This window comes from Candoia aspera, chromosome 1, assembly GCF_035149785.1.
Source record: "Candoia aspera isolate rCanAsp1 chromosome 1, rCanAsp1.hap2, whole genome shotgun sequence".
Taxonomy (NCBI): Eukaryota; Metazoa; Chordata; class Lepidosauria; order Squamata; family Boidae; genus Candoia; species Candoia aspera.
The window spans coordinates 28,115,130-28,134,949 of record NC_086153.1 but is presented as its reverse complement, the minus strand read 5'-3'; the positions used below and the strand labels follow the sequence as shown (position 1 = coordinate 28,134,949).

Here is a 19,820-nt window from a genome sequence, read left to right as displayed (position 1 = left end):
TTCTACAGTGCTATTCTTCCCTAAATATGTGTATGCCAGATGTATTGTCATGACATTTACAAAACGTATAAAAAGCAGAACTGATCCTTTTTGGTATTTCATGCTTAAAAAATGACTCCTTGAACTATTGTTTGCTGTTTTATTCCTTATATTAAGTGTGACATTTATATCTTTCTGTTGAACAGATGATATAGAAGTGAGATTTGTTATGAATGACTGGGAAGCCAAGGGGATTTTTTCACAAGCTGATGTTCATCGTCAAGTAGCAATTGTCTTCAAGACCCCCCCATTTTACAAAGATATCACAGATCCTGTGACTGTGAAGATGCAATTGCGGAGGCCCTCAGATCAGGAAGTCAGTGACCCAATGGACTTTAGATATTTACCAGAGGAAAAAGGTACATTCTTACACACATTTGTTAACGTAGGAGTAGTTACTGCTTTTGAATGCTAATTTAGAGAAGAACTTACACATTTCCGATCTGAGAACAATTTCTTTTTCCGTCAGTGCTATAGTATTATCATGGCTGTTTTCCTCAGCTTGGTGTCCTGCAAATGTACTGGAGCATCATATACACAATGCCTAGTCAGCATGGCCTTGTGCTAGCTGGAGGTGATGAGAGTTAAGGTGCAGCATACCTGAAGGGCATCAGGTGGAAAAAGATTGCCTTAAGACAGGAAGCAGGAATATCATTTAAAAAGCTGCTGCCTCCACAACCTACCTTGAAAAACAAGGCTGGTAGCATGGCTGCCCACACAGCAGGCTTGTCCACAGAGCAACATTTGACTCCTTGGAGGCCTTGAGAATTGTGGCACGAGAAGGCTTTTTGAAACAAACTTTGGCAAAAACAGAAGTAAAACAAATAAAGGAGGCTTTGGTCAACCACAACAAAGGTATTGAAGCATGAAAAGGTTGGTAGCCTGGCTGGCTTGCACAGCTCCAGTGGCCCACCTCCATCTCCCACCATGATCCCACACATGCAATGCATTATTTTGGGTGGATGGCATCAATGTAACTGTGAGCCTCAAATTTCACTGGGCTGCAGGGTTCTTGCTTGGGGTAGATCAGTGTGCTGGCTTTCAACTCCAGTTCTGGGAGTTGAAATCCACACATCTTAAAGTTGCTAAGTTGGCACATGTGGGAAAAGCTAGGAAGTGAGGACCCCAAATCTGCTTAGTTCCAGGAATCCCCCACCACCACTCCCAGAGTGGCATGCCAATTCTTTGTATAGCTTTTCTCTTCCTTGCTCCCAAAACAGTGCCAAACTTTGGAAGCAGCATTTACAGTTGTCTTACTTACAGTACACTTGTTTTATGTTAGACAATTTCCTTTTCTACCACTCTAAATATTTACTCTCCTAAAGGAGAAAATATATTCTGACAGTTCTTCATTTAAACCTCTGCAAACTTAGTTAATTTGGAAAACTTTAGGTGTAATGAAAAATTCCCATAAGAGAAAGAGACTTTTTAGGAGCTTTTCATTTTAAGAATATTTCCAATTTCTTGGGGAGGAGTTAACATATATTAATATATTTAAGTTATAAGTTATGGAGCAAGCAGCAGTAAGGAACAAGCTTTGCATACAGAAGATCCTAGATTCAGTCCCCAGCCTTCCCACTTAAAAAACGAGGTAGCAGATTGTGGGAAGGAGCTTTGCCTGAGACCTTGGAACAGGGTTTCTCAACCAGGGTTCCATGGAAATCTAGGGTTCCGTGAGAGGTCAGTAGGGGTTCCCTGGGAGATCACGATTTATGTAAAAAATTATTTCAAATTCAGGCAACTTCACATTGAAGAAGTAAGTTTCATTCTTTATTTTTAGTTTAAGAACACTGTTAATGCATGTATACAGGCCTACACATGAAACGAATATAATAATTTTGTAACTTCTGGCCTATACTTCAGCCTGAATGTGCAAGGGTTCCTCAAGGCCTGAAAAATATTTCAAGGGCTCCTTCACAGTCAGAAAGTTGAAAAAGGCTGCCTTGGAGAGTTATTTTCTGTCCAAATATATAATATTGGGCTGGGTGGGAAGGTAACCCATTGTAAGACAGTCTTCTATATTCTACTGCCTAGTTAAACAGAATGCAGAATTGGACCTTTCCTTTTCTGCAAACATTCCCAACATCATCATGTGTGTGTGTGATTAGTTCAAATGCTATTTTGTTCCTCCTGTTTTAGATCCTTATGGTCATAAGGCAAAAAGACAGAGGTCGCCAATGGCTTTACAAAAGCTTATTCAAGATTCTGGTAAGAGTACATCTCTTCCCATCTTATTTTGTCCTTCTAACATGAAACCCCTCCCTCCAAAACCAGGGCTTATTGTTGAGACTTCCTAGTATCATTTAGATTGAAAGTATTTTGAGGCAAAAGTCCTGTGCACAGAGACAGAAGTCTGTGCCTTACACAAGCATTATGGGTTTCCTTTTAGTAAAAGCTATGCCATGCCATACTTCCCATACTCAAGTCAAAACTTGTAATGCTGTAGTTTATTCTGTCTCTGACCCTCTGCAATTGATAGCATCTATTCACTTGTTTAGGAGTAACAAGGATGCCATCTTATCACTGGGCAGGGTGTTCTATCCTTATCTGCCCAGGTCCACAAAACTGAAGCACAGTAGAATGTAGAGGATCACGAATTGGAGGTTGGCTCAAACATATATAAATGGAATGGGATGAGACCAAACTGCTGATTTGCTGCAAGAAGGCCTCTGCATTCTCTTCTTCTTGTTTTTCTTTTTCTATTTAATTCAAATGAGTTTGGCTCTGACTGGCTATTTTTTAAAATATTTTGCACTCTTGGGCTGGGCTTATTTTTTTGTGGGGAGGAACTACAAACCTTGGGACTTCAGAAGCTATGTAGATGCTTCCCTTTTTCTTGGCCCCATTTCTCTTAGCCCTCAGAGCTGAATTGCACAATACTCTAGGCTAAAATTGAGTTGGGTAATTGGGGGTTCAGTGTGTTGGGAAACAGCTGTCATCATCATGTTGGGTGAATCAGATCATCATGTTGTAGGATTGATTTGCTTTAGGGTAATGACTATTCCCTTGGTAGGTCCGTATGAGAGGTCTAATGCTGCTCTATTCCAGACTGCTACAAGTGAAGGAAAATTCATTAAGAAAGGTAAATTCTTTTTTAAAATGTTCTGTTTCTCTTCCATGACAGTGCTTTGACAGTATATATTGAAAGAGAAAATATTTTATTTTTTGTAAAGTTTGTCTTGTTGTATATTGGCTAAGTTTTTTGGTGCCTATACATTGCTTCTTAATTAAATTAAGATTCGTGTTCTAGTTGAGTGTACAGCTTTCTGGAATGCATCACTGCACCACCCTCTTCCAAGCAGTTCCCAGCATGGGTATCCCACTGACCCATCTACCCACCTCTTCTCTGTGCTTGGCCTTCTCCCCATTGCTTCACCGAATGTATTCCAGTGCAGCATATACCACAAGCCTTCCTCCTCCATTCCCTCCCTCATCTGCTGATGTCCTCAATGTTGCAGCATGTTCCATCCATCCAGATTAAAAATAGCCTATTTACTTTTTCAATTTCTGCTTCAGGGAATCCCAGCATGTCCTTACTTGTTCCATGAAGTTGATGTCAGAGTTGATGGAGAGGAAGGGTGGAATGAATGCTGTACAGGAGCCTTCTCCTGATCTAGTGGCCTCCAGATGTATTGGATTACAGTTCTTATAGTTGTACGCCATCATTACCATACTGGCTTGGAATTATGGGAATATAAGCCACCAGGCTAAGTGGAACACAGCTGTATGGGTCTCCATACTTTGAGTGTATAATGGTGATTGATTTTCAAGGAGACCTTTTGCTGTCCTCATGGTGAACTGTCAAAACCTTGCATGCAGAAAGTCTCAGGTTTAGTTTGTAGCATCTCCAATTTGGGATGGAAAGACATATTCTTAAATATTACTGATCAGTGTCAACAATACTGGGCTAGATAAATCAAGAGTCTGATAAAGTATAAGACAGCTTCCTATATGTCTGGAATATATAGGAAAATAGTGTGGAAAATGTTCAAGAATGGTTGTAATAAGACTTTTCTAACTGATTATGACTCTTTTTTCACAGAACCAAATATATATTGCTCACAGATTGAAACAGCCATGCCATTGCAGAAAACATCTGCAAGCATCCCTTCATTGCAGCCATATTATTCCTCTCCTTTAAACCACCTAAGTTCCAATGGCCATCCTGCCCCACCTTTCCAAATGACAGAGCCTATTAAGCAAGATGGGGTTCTACCATCTTGCTGGCATTCCTCTGCTTCATCCCTAAGTGTTTTGCTGCAACAGAGAAACTTGGGTGATGTGTTGCATCCTACAATGCAGAATGGTGGTTCTCCATGTCTTGGACAGGAAAAGAGTCTGAACTGGGCCAATCAGAAAGAGGGGAACATTTACCGAGGGTTCCTTGGAACAATGAATGATCATGAGTCAACACTGTCATCATCATCACCATCATCATCATCAGTGTCTCAGCAAGATATGCAGAATATCTCCAGCATTGTTGACAGCCAGTCTGTTCATCCATTAAATGCTGCAGTGCCCAATGGCATTGGCATGGAGATGGAAGACTCCAGATGCTCAGATGTAAACTTGGAAAAGTCATCTTTTGCTCAAGTTTTAAATCCAAGCAACCATAGGAAGAAAGTCCAACCACTGCTTCCTCCTACCATGTTAGCAGTAGCTACTTCTAGCTCATCTTTGACCTCTATGTCCAATATGTTTGAGACACCAACTTTTAATTATCTGGCTAGCCTTAATGAATCAGGATTGCCCAACAACCGAAACACCATAAATATGTCCAACTTTGATACTTACAGCACCCAAGATGATGAGTTCCTGAATTCCATTGGAAGCAATTTTGATAGCATACTTTAAACATAAAGTTTAACTGAAGCAGATTATTGCTCAAGTACAATATGATAGCATATTGTACAATATGTATTTAATTTTTTAAAATAATGTTTTGGCATTTTTTTCCTTTGTGATAAATGCAACATGGACCTTGGTGCTCACCAAAATCAGAGCCACATATTGTAGAATGGGGCCATTCTGGAGTAGGATAGAGATACTGTTAATGTTTCCTACTGCAGATTAAGGTTGCTATAGTAACTAATCATTTTGGCCGTGTGAAGAGGTTGAATTTAATTGTCTCCTTTTCACGTGTTAATGGTCGCAGCACCTGGGGGGAGAAACTTGCCTGGACTTGTTTTAGTTTCTGTTCCTCCCTGTGCAGGCATGTAGAAAGTCAGGCTGCTCTCACTGAGAGCCCAAGACTTTTAAATATGCTTTGCTTTCTGTAAATAAATTATTTTTATAGAAATGCCTGGTGTGTGACTTTTCTGATCTCTCCTGGGCCAAAGGCTTTCCAGGCAATCTCTCAACAGATACTTCAGAAAGTAGCATATTTGCCATTCTCATGTTCTCATCCCTTTCCAATGTTGCTATTGAAAAACAACTGTGTGAAACTACTGGCTATGTTGAACCCCAATATATCTGATCCTGTGTGGGTGAAGATATTTGACCAAATTCCTGGAGCCTGGAGATTATCCATGCTTCATCTGTATTACTCTGCTGTGTAATGGGAAACAGTGTTTTTATCTTGGTAGTGGGCTGGAAGCAACTTAGAATTTACATGGAAGCAGCATGCTCAAGTTTATCGGGGGCTGCATATTGTCACCAAGCCTTGCTTCTAAAATTACCAATGGATCTGTTTTATTTTTTTTTGGCTGAGGCAGTGCCTCTATCTGCCCAGTTTTAACCTAGGGTATATTCCTATCTTTATAGCACATCTGTTCCAGGTAAGAAGATCTAAGTCATAGGATCTTCAGTATTAGGGCTTGAGGAAAAAAAGCAAACAAAACACTGTTCTGAGCAACTAGAAAGTTGCCAGATAGAGTAATTAATATTGGAATAGTGGCACTGTATTCAAACCAGTGACAAATCTGCTGGTGACAGAGATGTACTACCTGGGGGGCTAAAGGAAGGACTCAAACAATCTGCCTTATGGATTAAAGCACTTTTGCCCTTCTGTTCTGTTCAGGAAAAGTTGTCTCTGCAAGAAACAGCTTTTAGTCACAGCTTTTTGATACTAGCTTAATTGCAAAATTTGTAAATATAAAATCTGTAAACATAAAGCCTTTCCAGAACTGCATTTCTCTTATTAAGACCCACCCCCCAGACAATACAATAATGCTGGAAATAGTACAACCTGTGACCACTTTTGAGATGAAAGGATTGACATGAGATGATCATAAAGACAAAACGCACACACACTAGAAATTATGGGATGAAATGTTTGGGTAAAGCACTGTCATGTGATAAAAGGGTAAACTATCATGTTCTAGAACACTTTTGATTCATCATCTATTTAGAACAGAGCAAGTTCCTTTTAACTGCAAGGGTTCCAATTGATAATTTTACTGAAGTTGCGGTATTTACACTGCTCTCCTGTATAGGCTGGCTTAGGAAAAAGGCCCAGTGAATTTATTGGAGTTGCTCTGCAAATGGATATGCATGAAATTTCAGTATTAGTTTATGTATATACAATACACATATATAATGTGTCCTTAATTAAATGAACATCTCATGTTTAATTGACTAAGGTTCTTCTAACTGTACATGTTACCATGTGCACACAGAGAGGAAGGCAAGTATATTGGGCTGTAATTGTAACCCCAGGCTTCTAGGAATAAGTCACAATGGGACTTATTTCCAAGAAAAAAAATGAATGGGATTGCAAGGCTGGTCAGGTGTTTCTCTTATGTGGAACATCTCTGATGTGAAATATGTAGTTAAATTCATTTATTCAGTGTTACCTTTGTATGTTTTTTAGCTGCTTTGCATTCCAAAAATTGATTTAAGCACTGAATTTTTGACCACAATTATAAATGTTTTGTTTGCATTTAGGCAAATCTGTATTTCAGTAATGGTAATGACTGTGTCATTGTGAATATTTTTTTAAAATAAAGAAGACAGTCTTAAAAAGTGTTGAAATAATTTTTAAAATTGGAATTTCCAGAATTCTCACATTGAGGAAAATACTTGTAAAAAATGTGGGGTGCTATTTTTTCAATACTGTATATATACAGTATATATACATATATATACATATACATATACATATACATATATATATATAAATTCATATATATATATATGCATTTTTAAAAAATCTGTTCAGTCGTGTCCAATTCTTGGAGACTGCCTGGACAGGTTCCTGCAGTTTTCTTGGCAATTTTTTTAAATTAGTTCGGTCAGTATTCAAAATATGCTAGTGAGCAAGCTTTTTCTCACTCCACCCAGTTTTCTTTGCACTATGAGAGGATTTTTTTTTCTTTGTGAAATGTTTATGAAATTAGAGGAATTGGTACATGTTAGTGTTAGTCACCATCTCAAGGTATAAATACCCTTCTCTGTTTTAATGGTATTTCTAAACCAACTTTTACCATCCTATAGTGCTCTAGATATGTTGCAGTATAAGTCTCATTATCCCCACCTGGCTATTCTGGTGGAGATTATAGTCCAAGACATTGCAAAGCTGTCTGGTACAGACAAAAGTTGCAAAAAGAAGGACGGGTTCTCATTGAACATTATACTCAGATGCATGTGCAAAATACTTATGTGCTCTATGATTTATGAATAGCACTGATGTCCTTTTTCCATTGCTTTAAAATACATGTAAGTGTGATTGGACCTGAGTTATGATTTTGTTCCTTTGTGATACACATCACAGTCTTCTCTTACTTAAGGTAAATTGATTGTGTTTGGCATGCAGATAGACATATCGAAGTATAAGAAGCTGGCAAAGAACTACCAGTTAGGAATCAAGTTGATTGCCCAGTGTTGTCAACTACTTTACAGTGATAACAAGGCACTGGAATGGGTATTGGATCTCTGGGACAATTTGTTCCCTTGCTCTAGCACTAGGAGCAGGCCTTGATCACATAGGCAATGCTAGGGCTAAAGCACTTATGGGCCCAGCACAGCTGAGAGTGGAAAACAGTTGTTCTTTGGAAGGTTTTAATAACTGTATCTAGTACACTTTTTATGCAGAGGTGTGATGGACAGCTTGAAGTCATTTGGCCCATTTGTCCAGGATGAGATCTTTGTCCAGTGTTATGGTGATCCAAGTAGGATTTCAATTAATGGCTAGAATTCAGACGAATGCTTCATAGAAAACAGCTGATACAAATCCTGGTTTTTTTTTGTAATGCCAAGGCAAAGGTAACACATTTGATGTGTTAAGATGTTGAACTAGGACTCTGAAGATCCAGACTAAAGGCCACCCTGGAAGTTCGCAGGGTGAGCTTGGGTCCATCATGGTCTGTAAGCCCAACCTACCTGAAAGATTTGGGGAGGCGCAGAATTAAAGAAGGGAATTTTGTGCATGCACCCTTTTTTAATAGTAATTTATTTAAAAATTACAATTAAAAAGATAAAAAATAATACAAAGTTAAAAAATAAAAATAAAGGAAAAATAGTGCGGAAAAAAATAGAAAAATAGAAAAGAAATAAGAAATAAGACTATAGTAAAGAAAAAGAAAAATATATAAAGAATTGACTTCCCCCTTCATCACAAGTATAAACAATTTTAGTAACTTATCTTCTTTGAAAATACAACAAATGATCTCTTCTTCCCATATTCCATCTCTTATCTATAAACAGAACCTTAAAGCCTCGTTGTTCAGTCCTGATCCATTAATGGTTACCAGAGATAATAATGTATCTATTTTAACCTTAATCAAATAAACCAACTTTATATTCCTTCCTTTTTAATAATCTTGATCTTTAATCCATTCAAATAATGTCCTAGAACTTGATTTCTGTTCATTTTTCTTTGTTCCTTCTCAAAAAATTCTTCAAAACTTTAACAAGTCTCTTTTGTAATTCTGATATAGAAAAGTTATCCAGATCACTCTTTGGTTTGTTATTTGTATATTCCTTTTAATTACTGAGACATCAGCCAGTTTCATTTGTATACCCAGTGTAACATCTTTTTCCATATCATTCTTGTAGCCTGTCATTTTTAAATCCACTTTCAGATCTGTCTCAGTCTTGTCCAGTAAAACTTGTTCCTCTTCCATAACTTCTTTTAAAGACAGTCTACCTATAGAGGCAGACACTCTTAAAATTAACTTCTGGGTCCATTGTTCAAAAATACCCTTCAGTATGTCTGATGTTAAAGTTTGCTCCATTCTGTATTAGTAAATCAAATTTAAGTGTTCTTCTCCTATAATTGTAATTGTTAGTTCCTTCTGGTTCCCTCTAGTGTCTAACCTTCAAAGTCCCATCCTATCATGTTTAAAAAAAAAATTCAAAACAAAAGCCTTTTCCAATGGGAAGGATTCTTATAATTAATTCCAAAATCTTATTTCAAATCCATCTGGACACATAGTCTGTTTGTAACTTTCCAAAATAAAAATCAAAGTTCTAATCATTCCACCTGTTTATTCACCCCAAACATTTTTTAAGTCCGTAAACTTGTATTTAAACTTCTTTCGCTAAGGATTGATGGAAACTCACCCAGTGCTGTAAAACTTGTCAATCCAAAAGTTCCTAATAGCTGAAAAGCAATTAACAAGCAATTTCCAGAAGTGATTAGAAAAGGAAGTACGCAAACCCAGTGTCCCTTGAAAAGGTACAGATCACAGTGTAAGCAAAGATGACTTTTCCTCATCTCCCAGAGCATTAAAACCCACTGGGGACTGTTGTCTTGTGTTCTCCTCACAAGGAGCAACTGTATGGAGCACCTGTGGGCAATCTCAAGTCCTCTCCTTGTCTGGAGAGGAATTATGAAGTGCCGGTCCACTCACCAACTCTTCATTCCACCATGGTTGTCAGCTCCACTTTTAGCCATATTCAGTTCACCATTTCTTCCACAGAAGTAGGGAATTTTGTGCATGTACCCAGATGGTCTTCCAGAAGAGGTAGGGCATAAATCTTACAAATCAACAAATGAACAAGAATTAATTTCCGTTCAGTCAGGTCATCAATCTAAATGATGTTCATGTATTTTAAAGCTTAAAGTTCTCATGTTAGTAACTTGCTGTTAATGTTTAATGTATGGCAATTTCTTATTGTCTTAAAATTATTGTAAATAAATAGAAATGTTTTGCCAAAAAGATTTGGTTGGCTCTTTTCTTATTGTCCTTGATCTAAACCTCCACTGAGCTCTAATCATGAAACCAGATGCTATCAGCTCTCAGCTCCCTAAACCCTCTGGAAAACTGCTGGGAAGGATTGAAAACCCTTCAGGATAACATAAGCAGAAGAATGTATGGAATTGCAAGGGAGGGAGTGGAGGTCAATGAAAATCACACTCCCTTCCATGTGTGGAAAACCTCTGGGTCCAAGCCAACCCCTCTGACATAATTATTATTTCTTATTTTTCCTTATAAATACACACAAAATAGCTTATAAAAGAACATCATCAATCAATACAATCAAAATTCATTTTAAAATATAAAAAGATAAAAGGAAATGTGGTAGTAGCAAACAGCAATAAAGTTTATTGAGCTGACTAGCTCAGAGCAAACAATTACTGTCAGATCTTCAAAGTAGACCAGACCAAGAAACCAAAGGCATGCAGGCCTATATTACTTTTATTATAAAGATATAGTAATAGAAGTCTGAATGTACTTCTCCCCTCCTTCCCTCCCTCCCTTTATCTTTGTGAGGACTAGGGAGGGTCTTATCTGAGACATTTTCTCAGATTTCAGATCTGCCCTGGACTCAGGTTTCTTTTATCTAACCCTTGCCTTGGTAGCAGCTCTTCCTCAAGGCCATTCCCTCTTCCCACTACAATTACTCAACATTAGAAGCTTGCAGGAATAAAAACAATTAAAAGATCTGGGTGGAGAGGTAAGTGTTGTAATATAATTACTAGTTGTGCTTTGGTGGAATCAGTAGTTGATGTCTGAAAATAAAGGAAGCAAACTGAAGTGTTAGTCAATTACCACGTTTGGGGAGAGGGAAGATCAGTGGTTTCCATTAGGGCAGCCTTCCAGACATGTTGATCCAATCATGTACAGTTATCTGGTTGGGAATAATGGGAACTGTTGGTCAACAGAGCAGATAGGCACCAAGTTGGAGACAATGGATCTAGGGAATGGAGAGTAATCAAGGGAATGAAAGTGAGGCCTTTACTGCAGAATTGCTGGGTCAGTCTCAGAATGTTGTAAGAGGTCCAGGTGATCTTTTCCCCTATTTGTAAGCTATTGTTCTTGTTTCATGGAACATCTGTTATGGAGGAAAAGGTAAAAACTGCACAATGCCATTTATCTGGTAGGTGGTAGGTGTCATCCATCCATCAGTTTTCCTTCAAAAACTTTCCCTTGCAAAATTTTCCCTTGCAGTGCAAACAGTAACTGAGATCATGTTAGATTTCTTTGTCATGCAACTGTTGCTTTGTTTATCACATTTCGTAGGACTGAGTAATAAATTATTGGTCCACTAGTTAGTCATAGGGCCTTTCCCGATTACTGAGTCTAAATGCTAGACACCCATCCTTGAGTCAGCAGGCAACTACAAGCATGAAATTTGCTGTCCCAGCTAGCCATCCCTATCCTCCCTCTGTTGGATCTGCTTTGAGTCTGCCAAATGACAATGTCCTGATTATGTATGAGCAGCGTGGGGTAAACAAAATGATTGGTTGAGTCCTCCAGCTTTGCTTCCTTTTTCAACACATCACCAGCCATTGCAAAAAACATCTCCCAATTAGCACTACTGATAATACAGCCTAGCGCTAATTGGGCAATACTGGTTGGCCTGACTGAGTGGAGGACAGCTGAATTATTACATTAGTGAGTATAAGACAATCAGATTCCAAGCAGGAGTGTTTTAAGATGTGTCTTAATGTGAGGAAGTGAAGCTGGGATTGCTGTCTGCATTCGGGAAAAGTTGTAAAAGTTTACAGCCCCAGAAACCTGAGAAGTGGGCCCATCCATGCATTCATTCACTCACTCACAAAGTTACTCATGAGCATCCACACAGATGTTCCAGCTGCCTGGCCAATTGAGCCACACCCTGGCATTTTCAGGGACATGCTGACATCCAGAGGCAGCCTCACCTCACCCCATCCCTTAGCTTAAAAAAAAAACAAAAACTGCTAGGACAGAGGGTGTGTGGGTGTGTAAGAGAAAAGGAAATAGGAAAGTGGCAGGTGAGGAAGCCAGAGGTGACATCTGAGGATTGACAGCTATTACAGGCAGGCAAGAGGACTATCAGGCAACTGTCAGGACCACAAGCTACATTAAGCAGCTTCTCCTGATGGGATTCCTGCCTGGGGCTTGGCTTGGGAGCTCAGCTGGAGTGCTGAAAAGCAACATTGCTTAAGAGCAGAGTTTGGAGCTTGACAGCAACTAGAAAAGGAACAACCACACTGAGGCAGTACATATGCAAGAACTTTTGGAAAAAAGCAAAGGTTGAATGCTACTTTTTAGACTCTGAGACTTGTTTGAAGTGAGTATTAAAAGACTGAATATAAAGGACTGGGTATTAAGGACATATTTATGTGGCAACAGAAACTTGCAAGTCCTAGAGGGGTGGAGTTGACTCACAGCAACCCTGTTGTTGGGGAAGGTGTGTGCTACAATAAAGCACTGTGTACAGATTTGCTACACTGTGGTGTGTCCAGTCCTTGGAAAGCAAAGAGCCATCACACTCAACATTTGTCCACTGTGGGCTGAAAAAAGTCAGCAGAATCCATATTGAGTGATTATAATCTCCTGGGTGGCTAAATAGAAAGACAGAAGAAGAAGAGGGGAAGAAAAAAGCTGGTTTGAAAATCCCAGGAGGAGGGGAAACTATCCTAAATAAATAAATAAATATGGAAACAGTAACCAAGGTTTTTAAGAAGTTCCTTCCCTCTCCCCTGGAAAAGAAAAATAATATTGCATCAGGAATAGAGCTCCAGATCCTCTCAAGGAAGTTGAGACAGCCACAGAGAGATATTGAACAGTCTCTGCTTAGACAGCCTGTATATTTAATTCCTGCCTCCTCACATATTTTCTTTCATCCAGCACACCGATTGTGTAAATTGATGAGATAGATGTGCAATTGAGTGACTCCAGAACAACAGGGAAGCATTGGACCTGGATGGAGAGTGAATGTATTCAGTCTGAGGAACTCACAGGTTGCACCCGTTACCACCAAGCCACCTCCTTCCAAATACCTCAGGTGTCACCAGTTAAGCCAAAATTATAGAAATGTTTGTGAAGCTGAATACATGGCTGCTGTGAATCCACATGGAGCAAATCAATGATTTCTGCAAAGGGAATAGAGAGAAAGGTCTTTAAAAGCCTACTTTTCAAGTGAACTCCCCCCCCACCCCCCATTGCTGTCAAAAATATTATCTTTTTTATTACACCGTGCCCATAAATAACATTGGAAAGAGTGAAATTGACAGACTCTGAAGGATTACCTGAATTACAAACAAGACAAAAATTAGCCAGCAATAAGTAGCTCAATATCTTCCTCAACAATTTGAAGAGGTTTCATCTCCATCCTCACTCTTTACAGCTTTGGAAAAATCGGGCGGGGAGGACAGAGAAGTGGGCTTCACCATATAGACCAGAATGCACACAATATATTTTCTCAATCTAGAGATGAAAAGCAGTTCATGATCTTGTGAAAGATCGGCCTGTAAAATATAGGCACTCCCTTTCTCTGTAAGATTTTTCAAAAATTGTACATTGAAAGGTGTCTTCCACTTCTATTTTGGCCTTTGGGGAGAGGACAGCAAAAGGGTGGCAGAGAAGGCTGACTGAGGATTAGAAGTGAGGAGGCATACTTGCATCAGCCTGAACCACCCACTAAACGCCCTGGGTTCACACCTCCTCCTAGAGACATGAGTTTGCTTCCTACCTAATTCCTTCCTTGTAATAGCTTTTATACAACCTGAGGCAGCAGTGGTGGTGTTAGAACAGGGGGAAATGCTACTTTAAAATTGTACAGTTTAGAACATCTTAAGTCTGACTCACTCACAGGCTGAGAACAAGATGAAGGCTGTGTGCAAGGGGGGGAATTGCTATTGTCAAGGAATGTTCTTACCATGATTAACTTCAAGTGGGGAAAGTTCCTTAGAATTGGGAGGGGCCATTTAACCCATCAGGTGTAACCCTCTGCCCAGTTCAGGATCCAGAGTAAAGCACTACTGTGAGCTAGCTAGCCTTTCATTGAACATATTCGGTGAAGGGAAGCCCATCTCTCTTCCACATTTTTCCAAGGTATTGTTACCAACCCACATATCCCACATCCTACTTTTTTGCATTCAATTTTTGCTTCCTGACTCAAGAATCATGCATTTGCCTCTGTTAAATTTCATTCTGTTGTTCTCTGCCCATTTCTACAATCCATGAAAATTGCTTTGAATTTTCTTTCTGGATTCTAGAGGATTACCTATTCCACCCAACTTTGTTCCATTTCCAAAATTGATCAGCATTCCCTCCACTTCATTATTTAATAGCTAATAAATGTTTAACAAATCCAGAACTCAGGACTGAATCTTGTGAGGTCCCATAATCCACTAAGGAAGTTACCTAGGAAAACAAATGAGATAAATTTAGTCTGGCCAATTTGTTCTTGACAAAACCACACTGACTTCTGGTAATTGTTTTCAATATGTTTTCAGAGTTATCTCTTCAGATAGGTTCTAAATTCTTTTCAACTCTTTCTACTGGTCTCTAGTTCCCGGTATCCTTCTGAAGTGCTAGATGACAGGAAGTGCTAGATGATGGGAAGAGGGAAAACATGGCCCTTATCATTAAAAAGGGTTCCCCCTTTTTAATGGTAAGGGCCATGTTTTCCCTCTTCCCGTCATCTAGCACTTCACCCATTCTCCAGGATTTTTCAGAGATAATACACAAAGGGTTCAGTCAGACTATAATGAATGGGAAATGTATGGCACAGCTTGGCCATACATTTCCCATTCATTATGGATGCTGAACAAAGTCAAGTTTGTTCAGCATCCATTTTATATCAACAGGAGGATTATTAAATATTATCTAGAATAACTTGCAACTCCTAGAATAATGAAATCCAAACATTCATCATAGGCATATATTAATTAATCCATTGATTGATTTGTAAACAATTTAGGTGCTGCCATTTTCTAATAGTCCTACCTTTGAATAGCAGTATAAATAAATAAATAAATAACTATACACAAGCTGCATTTCAATTAAAATGTCTTCCCAAAGAAAATAACTAAATATACTCACTTGACTGGGGAAAGCAGCCTTTCAAAATCACACCAATCTTAAGAAGCCAAAAGCCTTGGAAAGCAATGGGGCTTTCCCTTGATGCTGCAAGTACATCAAAGGAACACTAGATCTGGATGGGGGCAGGTTTAAGTAGGACCATACTGCAGAAGTACCCAGCTTGCTGGGGAAGGTGACGACTGGGGAAGGCAATGGCAAACCACCCTGCTATAGTCTGCCAAGAAAACATTGCGAAAGCGGCATCCCCTCAAAGGGTCAGACGTGACTCAGTGCTTACACAGGGGACCTTTCTCCATTTTTCACATACTGCAGAATGGGGTAATCACTATCCTTCTGGGTTCTAAGGGACTTAAAGCTTTCTTTACAATTGTGTCTATCTTTGGAATGATATATGTCGTCCATCTTCTTTTTCTTAAGCTCTCAGACCAGATTGTTATGGATCTTACATTACCTTCTGCCCTCACACAGGAGATTTTACATGACTTCCACACACCCAATCCCTTGTGTGTGGGGGAAATTTCTCTGTTTTTACACAGTGTAAGCCAGGTGGGGGAGGTTGAAGTCATGTAAAACCTCCTAAATGAGGGCAGGATGTAACTCTCAAGCTGCAGTGTATAAAAGCTTATGCCTTTTAATAAAACTTGTTAGTTTAAAAAGGTGCTACCAGACCCTGAGTTGGCCTGTCCTCTTACATTGCCTATAGATGGTAATTATCCTTGTAGCAGAGAACAGATCTACAGTGACATCTACAGGTTCCTTTCCTTTCATACCCTGTAGCTAAGTTCAACTATTTTTAAACTAGATATGGTAACTAGTTTTCATTTCGTTAGGGGAAATGAGAGTCCCCAAACAAATATTACAACATATATTTTTGCTGCTCTGTATCGAAGACTACAAAAGCTTATGTTCCAGTAAATGTTTCCTCATTCTCCCATGAGTTATGTAGAGAAAAAGTTCTCAAGACACCTATCAAGTGGTAAAGAGCAAAAGAAACTGGATTTACCATGAGGTGAGGGACAAAGTTCAGAATCTTCATCAAGGCAATCCCTTTACTGGGCCATTTGAAAACTGCAAAAATGTTTGCAGGATGTTGAGTTTCTACAACCTCCTCATTATATAAACTTGTTAAATAATGATGAAGGCATGTACCATAACACAGAGCATGGGAGATCAGAGAAAGAATGGAGACATGTGGCATCCCTGTTTCAAAGTCCCAAGAACTGCTCAGAGGAAGTAAGAATTGATCTGTGCTTGGCAAATGAGTATCTGACTAACCAGATACCTTGGCTTATGGTGAACATGCACTTCCTGTCAAAAGCATACATACCAACTGACCACACAGGTTAACGTCCTCCCAAACATGCTCGTTGTGGATAATGGACATTATTAGGAGGACACAATTGTAGCTGCACCTCTAGTTTTCTGCCTAGATGCCTCCACCTTGCTGAAGGTTGACCTGAAATATCCAGGTACTCTGTGGCTGGACGGAGTGTCACTGATAAATCCATAATAAAATATGAGTTTCATAAAAATCTTTACAGCTTACATTGTGCTGGTATTAAGCATTTAATTTCCAATTTGGGACTTTTTGAAGCAGAAGTGGGAATTGTATAGTATTATCATCTTAAACCAGTTTTTGGTTATGGAATAGTTCCAGAAAGACAAGAGATTGGAACAAGCTGATTTGTGAGTTTTATTCTGTTTATCTTGTTGCCCTATTCAGTCTTTTCTTTTTTAACATACCTCCCTAAAACGAGTTTAAACAAGGGGAGATGTGTAACAAATTCCTGTATGTTGGTGTGGCACAACAGTGACCCCTAGAGTGTTTGATGGGACCAGCTGTTAGGTGAAATTTTAAGGTGTCCTGGCTGGGTTTCTGGCATCAAAAGTGGAGCTTTCACTCAGTTTGGGCCAAAAGGTTCTGTTAGGATGTTTCAGAATATTATTATTATTGTTAAATATAGCATGCAATGAAAATGTTCCATTCCAGCTTGGCAAAGGCATATAACAAGCTTCTCTGTTATCAAAACTCAGCACATTCCAAGCAAAAAGATGGACATACTGAATTTGCAGCTGGACTTATTGTCTTCTTTTAATACTTCTATCCTTCTTTATTAACAATTCTAAAATTTCAGACGTCATTTGAGGACAAGATGCTAATTTCAATCTTAATATCTAACTCAACAGGAAAGGTTAAGTTATAAGTTAGTTTTACTGTATATGCCCACAAATACAACTTCTATACTTTTCTAATTGAAAAGAAAAAGACTAAATCTTGAGACATGCAAATGATCTGTCAAGCTCATGGTATCCTACTGATTTCAATAATTAGGTCATCTTTTTTTTGTTTATAACAGTGTTTTTCAAATTTGGCAACTTTTAAGATGTGTGCATTTCAGCTCTCAGAATTCCCATGCTGGCTGGGGAATTCTGGGAGTTGAAGTCCACACATCTTAAAGTTGTCAAGTTTGAAAAAAATAATGGTTTAGAATAATCATGGAGATATTATTTATGTTTGTTTTTATTATTTTAATGACTGTGATATTGTTTTTAAGTTATTGGTTTTATGCTGCCCAGAGTCACATTCAGCAAGATGTGTGGCTATATAAATCTGCTAAATAAATAAATAAATAAATTTCTCTCTCGCGCTGACTGAAACTAAACTGCTTCCCATTTGTATGTGAACTTCCCAATTCTTCTCCTCTCCTGAACTTTCTACTTTCTCCTTTCTAATTAATATCGCATGATTTCCCAAACTTATGGGCCACCCAAGAGCTAAAATGTGGGGAGGATGATTCTTTCCATCCACAAAGAACTCTCCTATTGGCTGCTGTACTGACATTCCATCCTGCCCATTTCTCTACCTTTCTCCCTTCTTTCTTCAGAATGAACTATGATAGCTCAACACCAAAGCTAGCAGACAAGGCCAAGTATAATTTTACCTAATTCCTAATACTTCTAATTGGCTCATAAGCCAATGAACTTTTTTCATTTTTTTCCTTATTTTTTATCACAAATTCAACATCTGTAAATCCCCTGAAACCTGCATTTAATTCTTCCCTATAGTTAAAATTATTCCCAATTCTGCTATTACTTCTTAACGTTCATTTCTCAAGAAATGGAAAATCCTTGCCTTTATTACTCTCCTGTCTGTAACTCACTCATTTCAAAAGTAGCCACACACCTTTATTAGAAATGCTACGAATTTATTTTTCTAAACTATCTCAGAAATACAAATATTATTTTCAATGGATTTGTCTCCCTTATTGCCTTATGTTTATTATTAACTTATTTTTAGTTCTTCTGATCTATTAATATCCTCAGATTGTAATTCTAGTTCCACTTGTGTTTGGATCTTTGTTTAATGCTTCTTTAATAAACAAATCACTATTTTTCAGAATTTTGTTCATGGTCTTTCGGGGTATCAGATTATACTTATATGTGGCTAGTGACCTTATTTGGGCAGTAATTTGTGATTACTGACTTTGTTAATTTTGCTTTGAAATTGCGTGCAAGTTAGTTGCTTTCATTTGCTCTTCCCATTTCCCTCTTTTTCCAATGAAGTTCTTTTTTATAGCCAGAGATTTATCTATATTGTTTTAATGGGGGATTTCTCCTTAAAGGTTCCTCATGTGCAAGCCTGCACAATAAATTATGACTCCTTCTGATTCAAGATTGCCACAAGCTGTATTATGAAGAGCAAAGCATTGCTTCACATTTGAAAATAGTGCTTCAGTCAGCAACTTTTAAAACAAAATAGGTATTTTCTCAGGATTGCAATTCTGCACTGCAGGGCAGCTATGCAGTCTCTGGAAATGTGGCTTAAAGGAGTTGCAAAGAGGTGCTATCTGAGTATCTCTGTGTGTATTGAAGCTTACTCTTCAAATCTGAAGCATTACATAACCCTAGCATTAAGCTCCTTTTTCCTAGCTTTGGACAGAGATCTTTTTTTCTTGTTTTTCTAGAACTTGGCTGAACAGAGGGGTCCTGGGTAGAACAGCTAAGAACTTCCAAGCTTAACCAAATAGGTTCTGTTTCAAACTTTAATCTGATTAATAGCAGCCTACAATATATCTTTTTATTTGAAAACCTGTGCAAGAAGTCCACCTGTGAGGCTTATATCTGGTTTTAAATGTGGAAGAGATTGTTTTGTAGGGAAATGATCCTTGTGAATTTATTGCCTAGAACATTTTTTTTCATTTATTTCAAAGAAAAGGATAATGCCATTTTGTGTCTAGATTTACTGTGAGAAAAATACATAAACCAAAGATGTGGATAAACAGATTAATTTATCAGTTAAATACTAGAAAAAATTGCTCATCTGTTTTGAAAAGATACCATTTTGTAAAATTATTTCAGATGTCATCATGCTCCACAACTGATTTATTGTCACACCAATCACCCCTTAGCATACTGATACTGTAACTACTGTTTATGGAACTTCAGATACCAAGCAAGAAAATGAATTGGGCTGGAGACAGCCATGCCAATCCCTAGGACCCATTAAATGGGCTGACCATTACCACTCTAGTAAAGCACTTTTTCTTGCCAAAGATTCTTAAGATTAATGAATCTGCACAAAGT

The 19,820-nt window shown here is 38.4% G+C and overlaps 2 protein-coding genes across 2 annotated transcripts in view; one reads left to right on the top strand and one right to left on the bottom strand.

Moving 5' to 3' along the window:
- REL (REL proto-oncogene, NF-kB subunit) overlaps positions 1-4,930 on the top strand; it is a 50,783-nt gene extending 45,853 nt beyond the window's left edge. The window contains exons 7-10 of the mRNA XM_063301120.1: positions 186-398; positions 2,179-2,247; positions 3,053-3,121; positions 4,082-4,930. Of these exons, the coding sequence (XP_063157190.1) occupies positions 186-398; positions 2,179-2,247; positions 3,053-3,121; positions 4,082-4,893 (1,163 nt within the window). The 3' untranslated portion in view covers positions 4,894-4,930. The remainder of the gene's footprint in view (positions 1-185; positions 399-2,178; positions 2,248-3,052; positions 3,122-4,081) is intronic.
- The window catches only part of USP34 (ubiquitin specific peptidase 34), a 617,663-nt gene that overhangs the window by 314,225 nt on the left and 283,618 nt on the right, over positions 1-19,820 (bottom strand). The gene's annotated exons all lie outside the window — the stretch shown is intronic.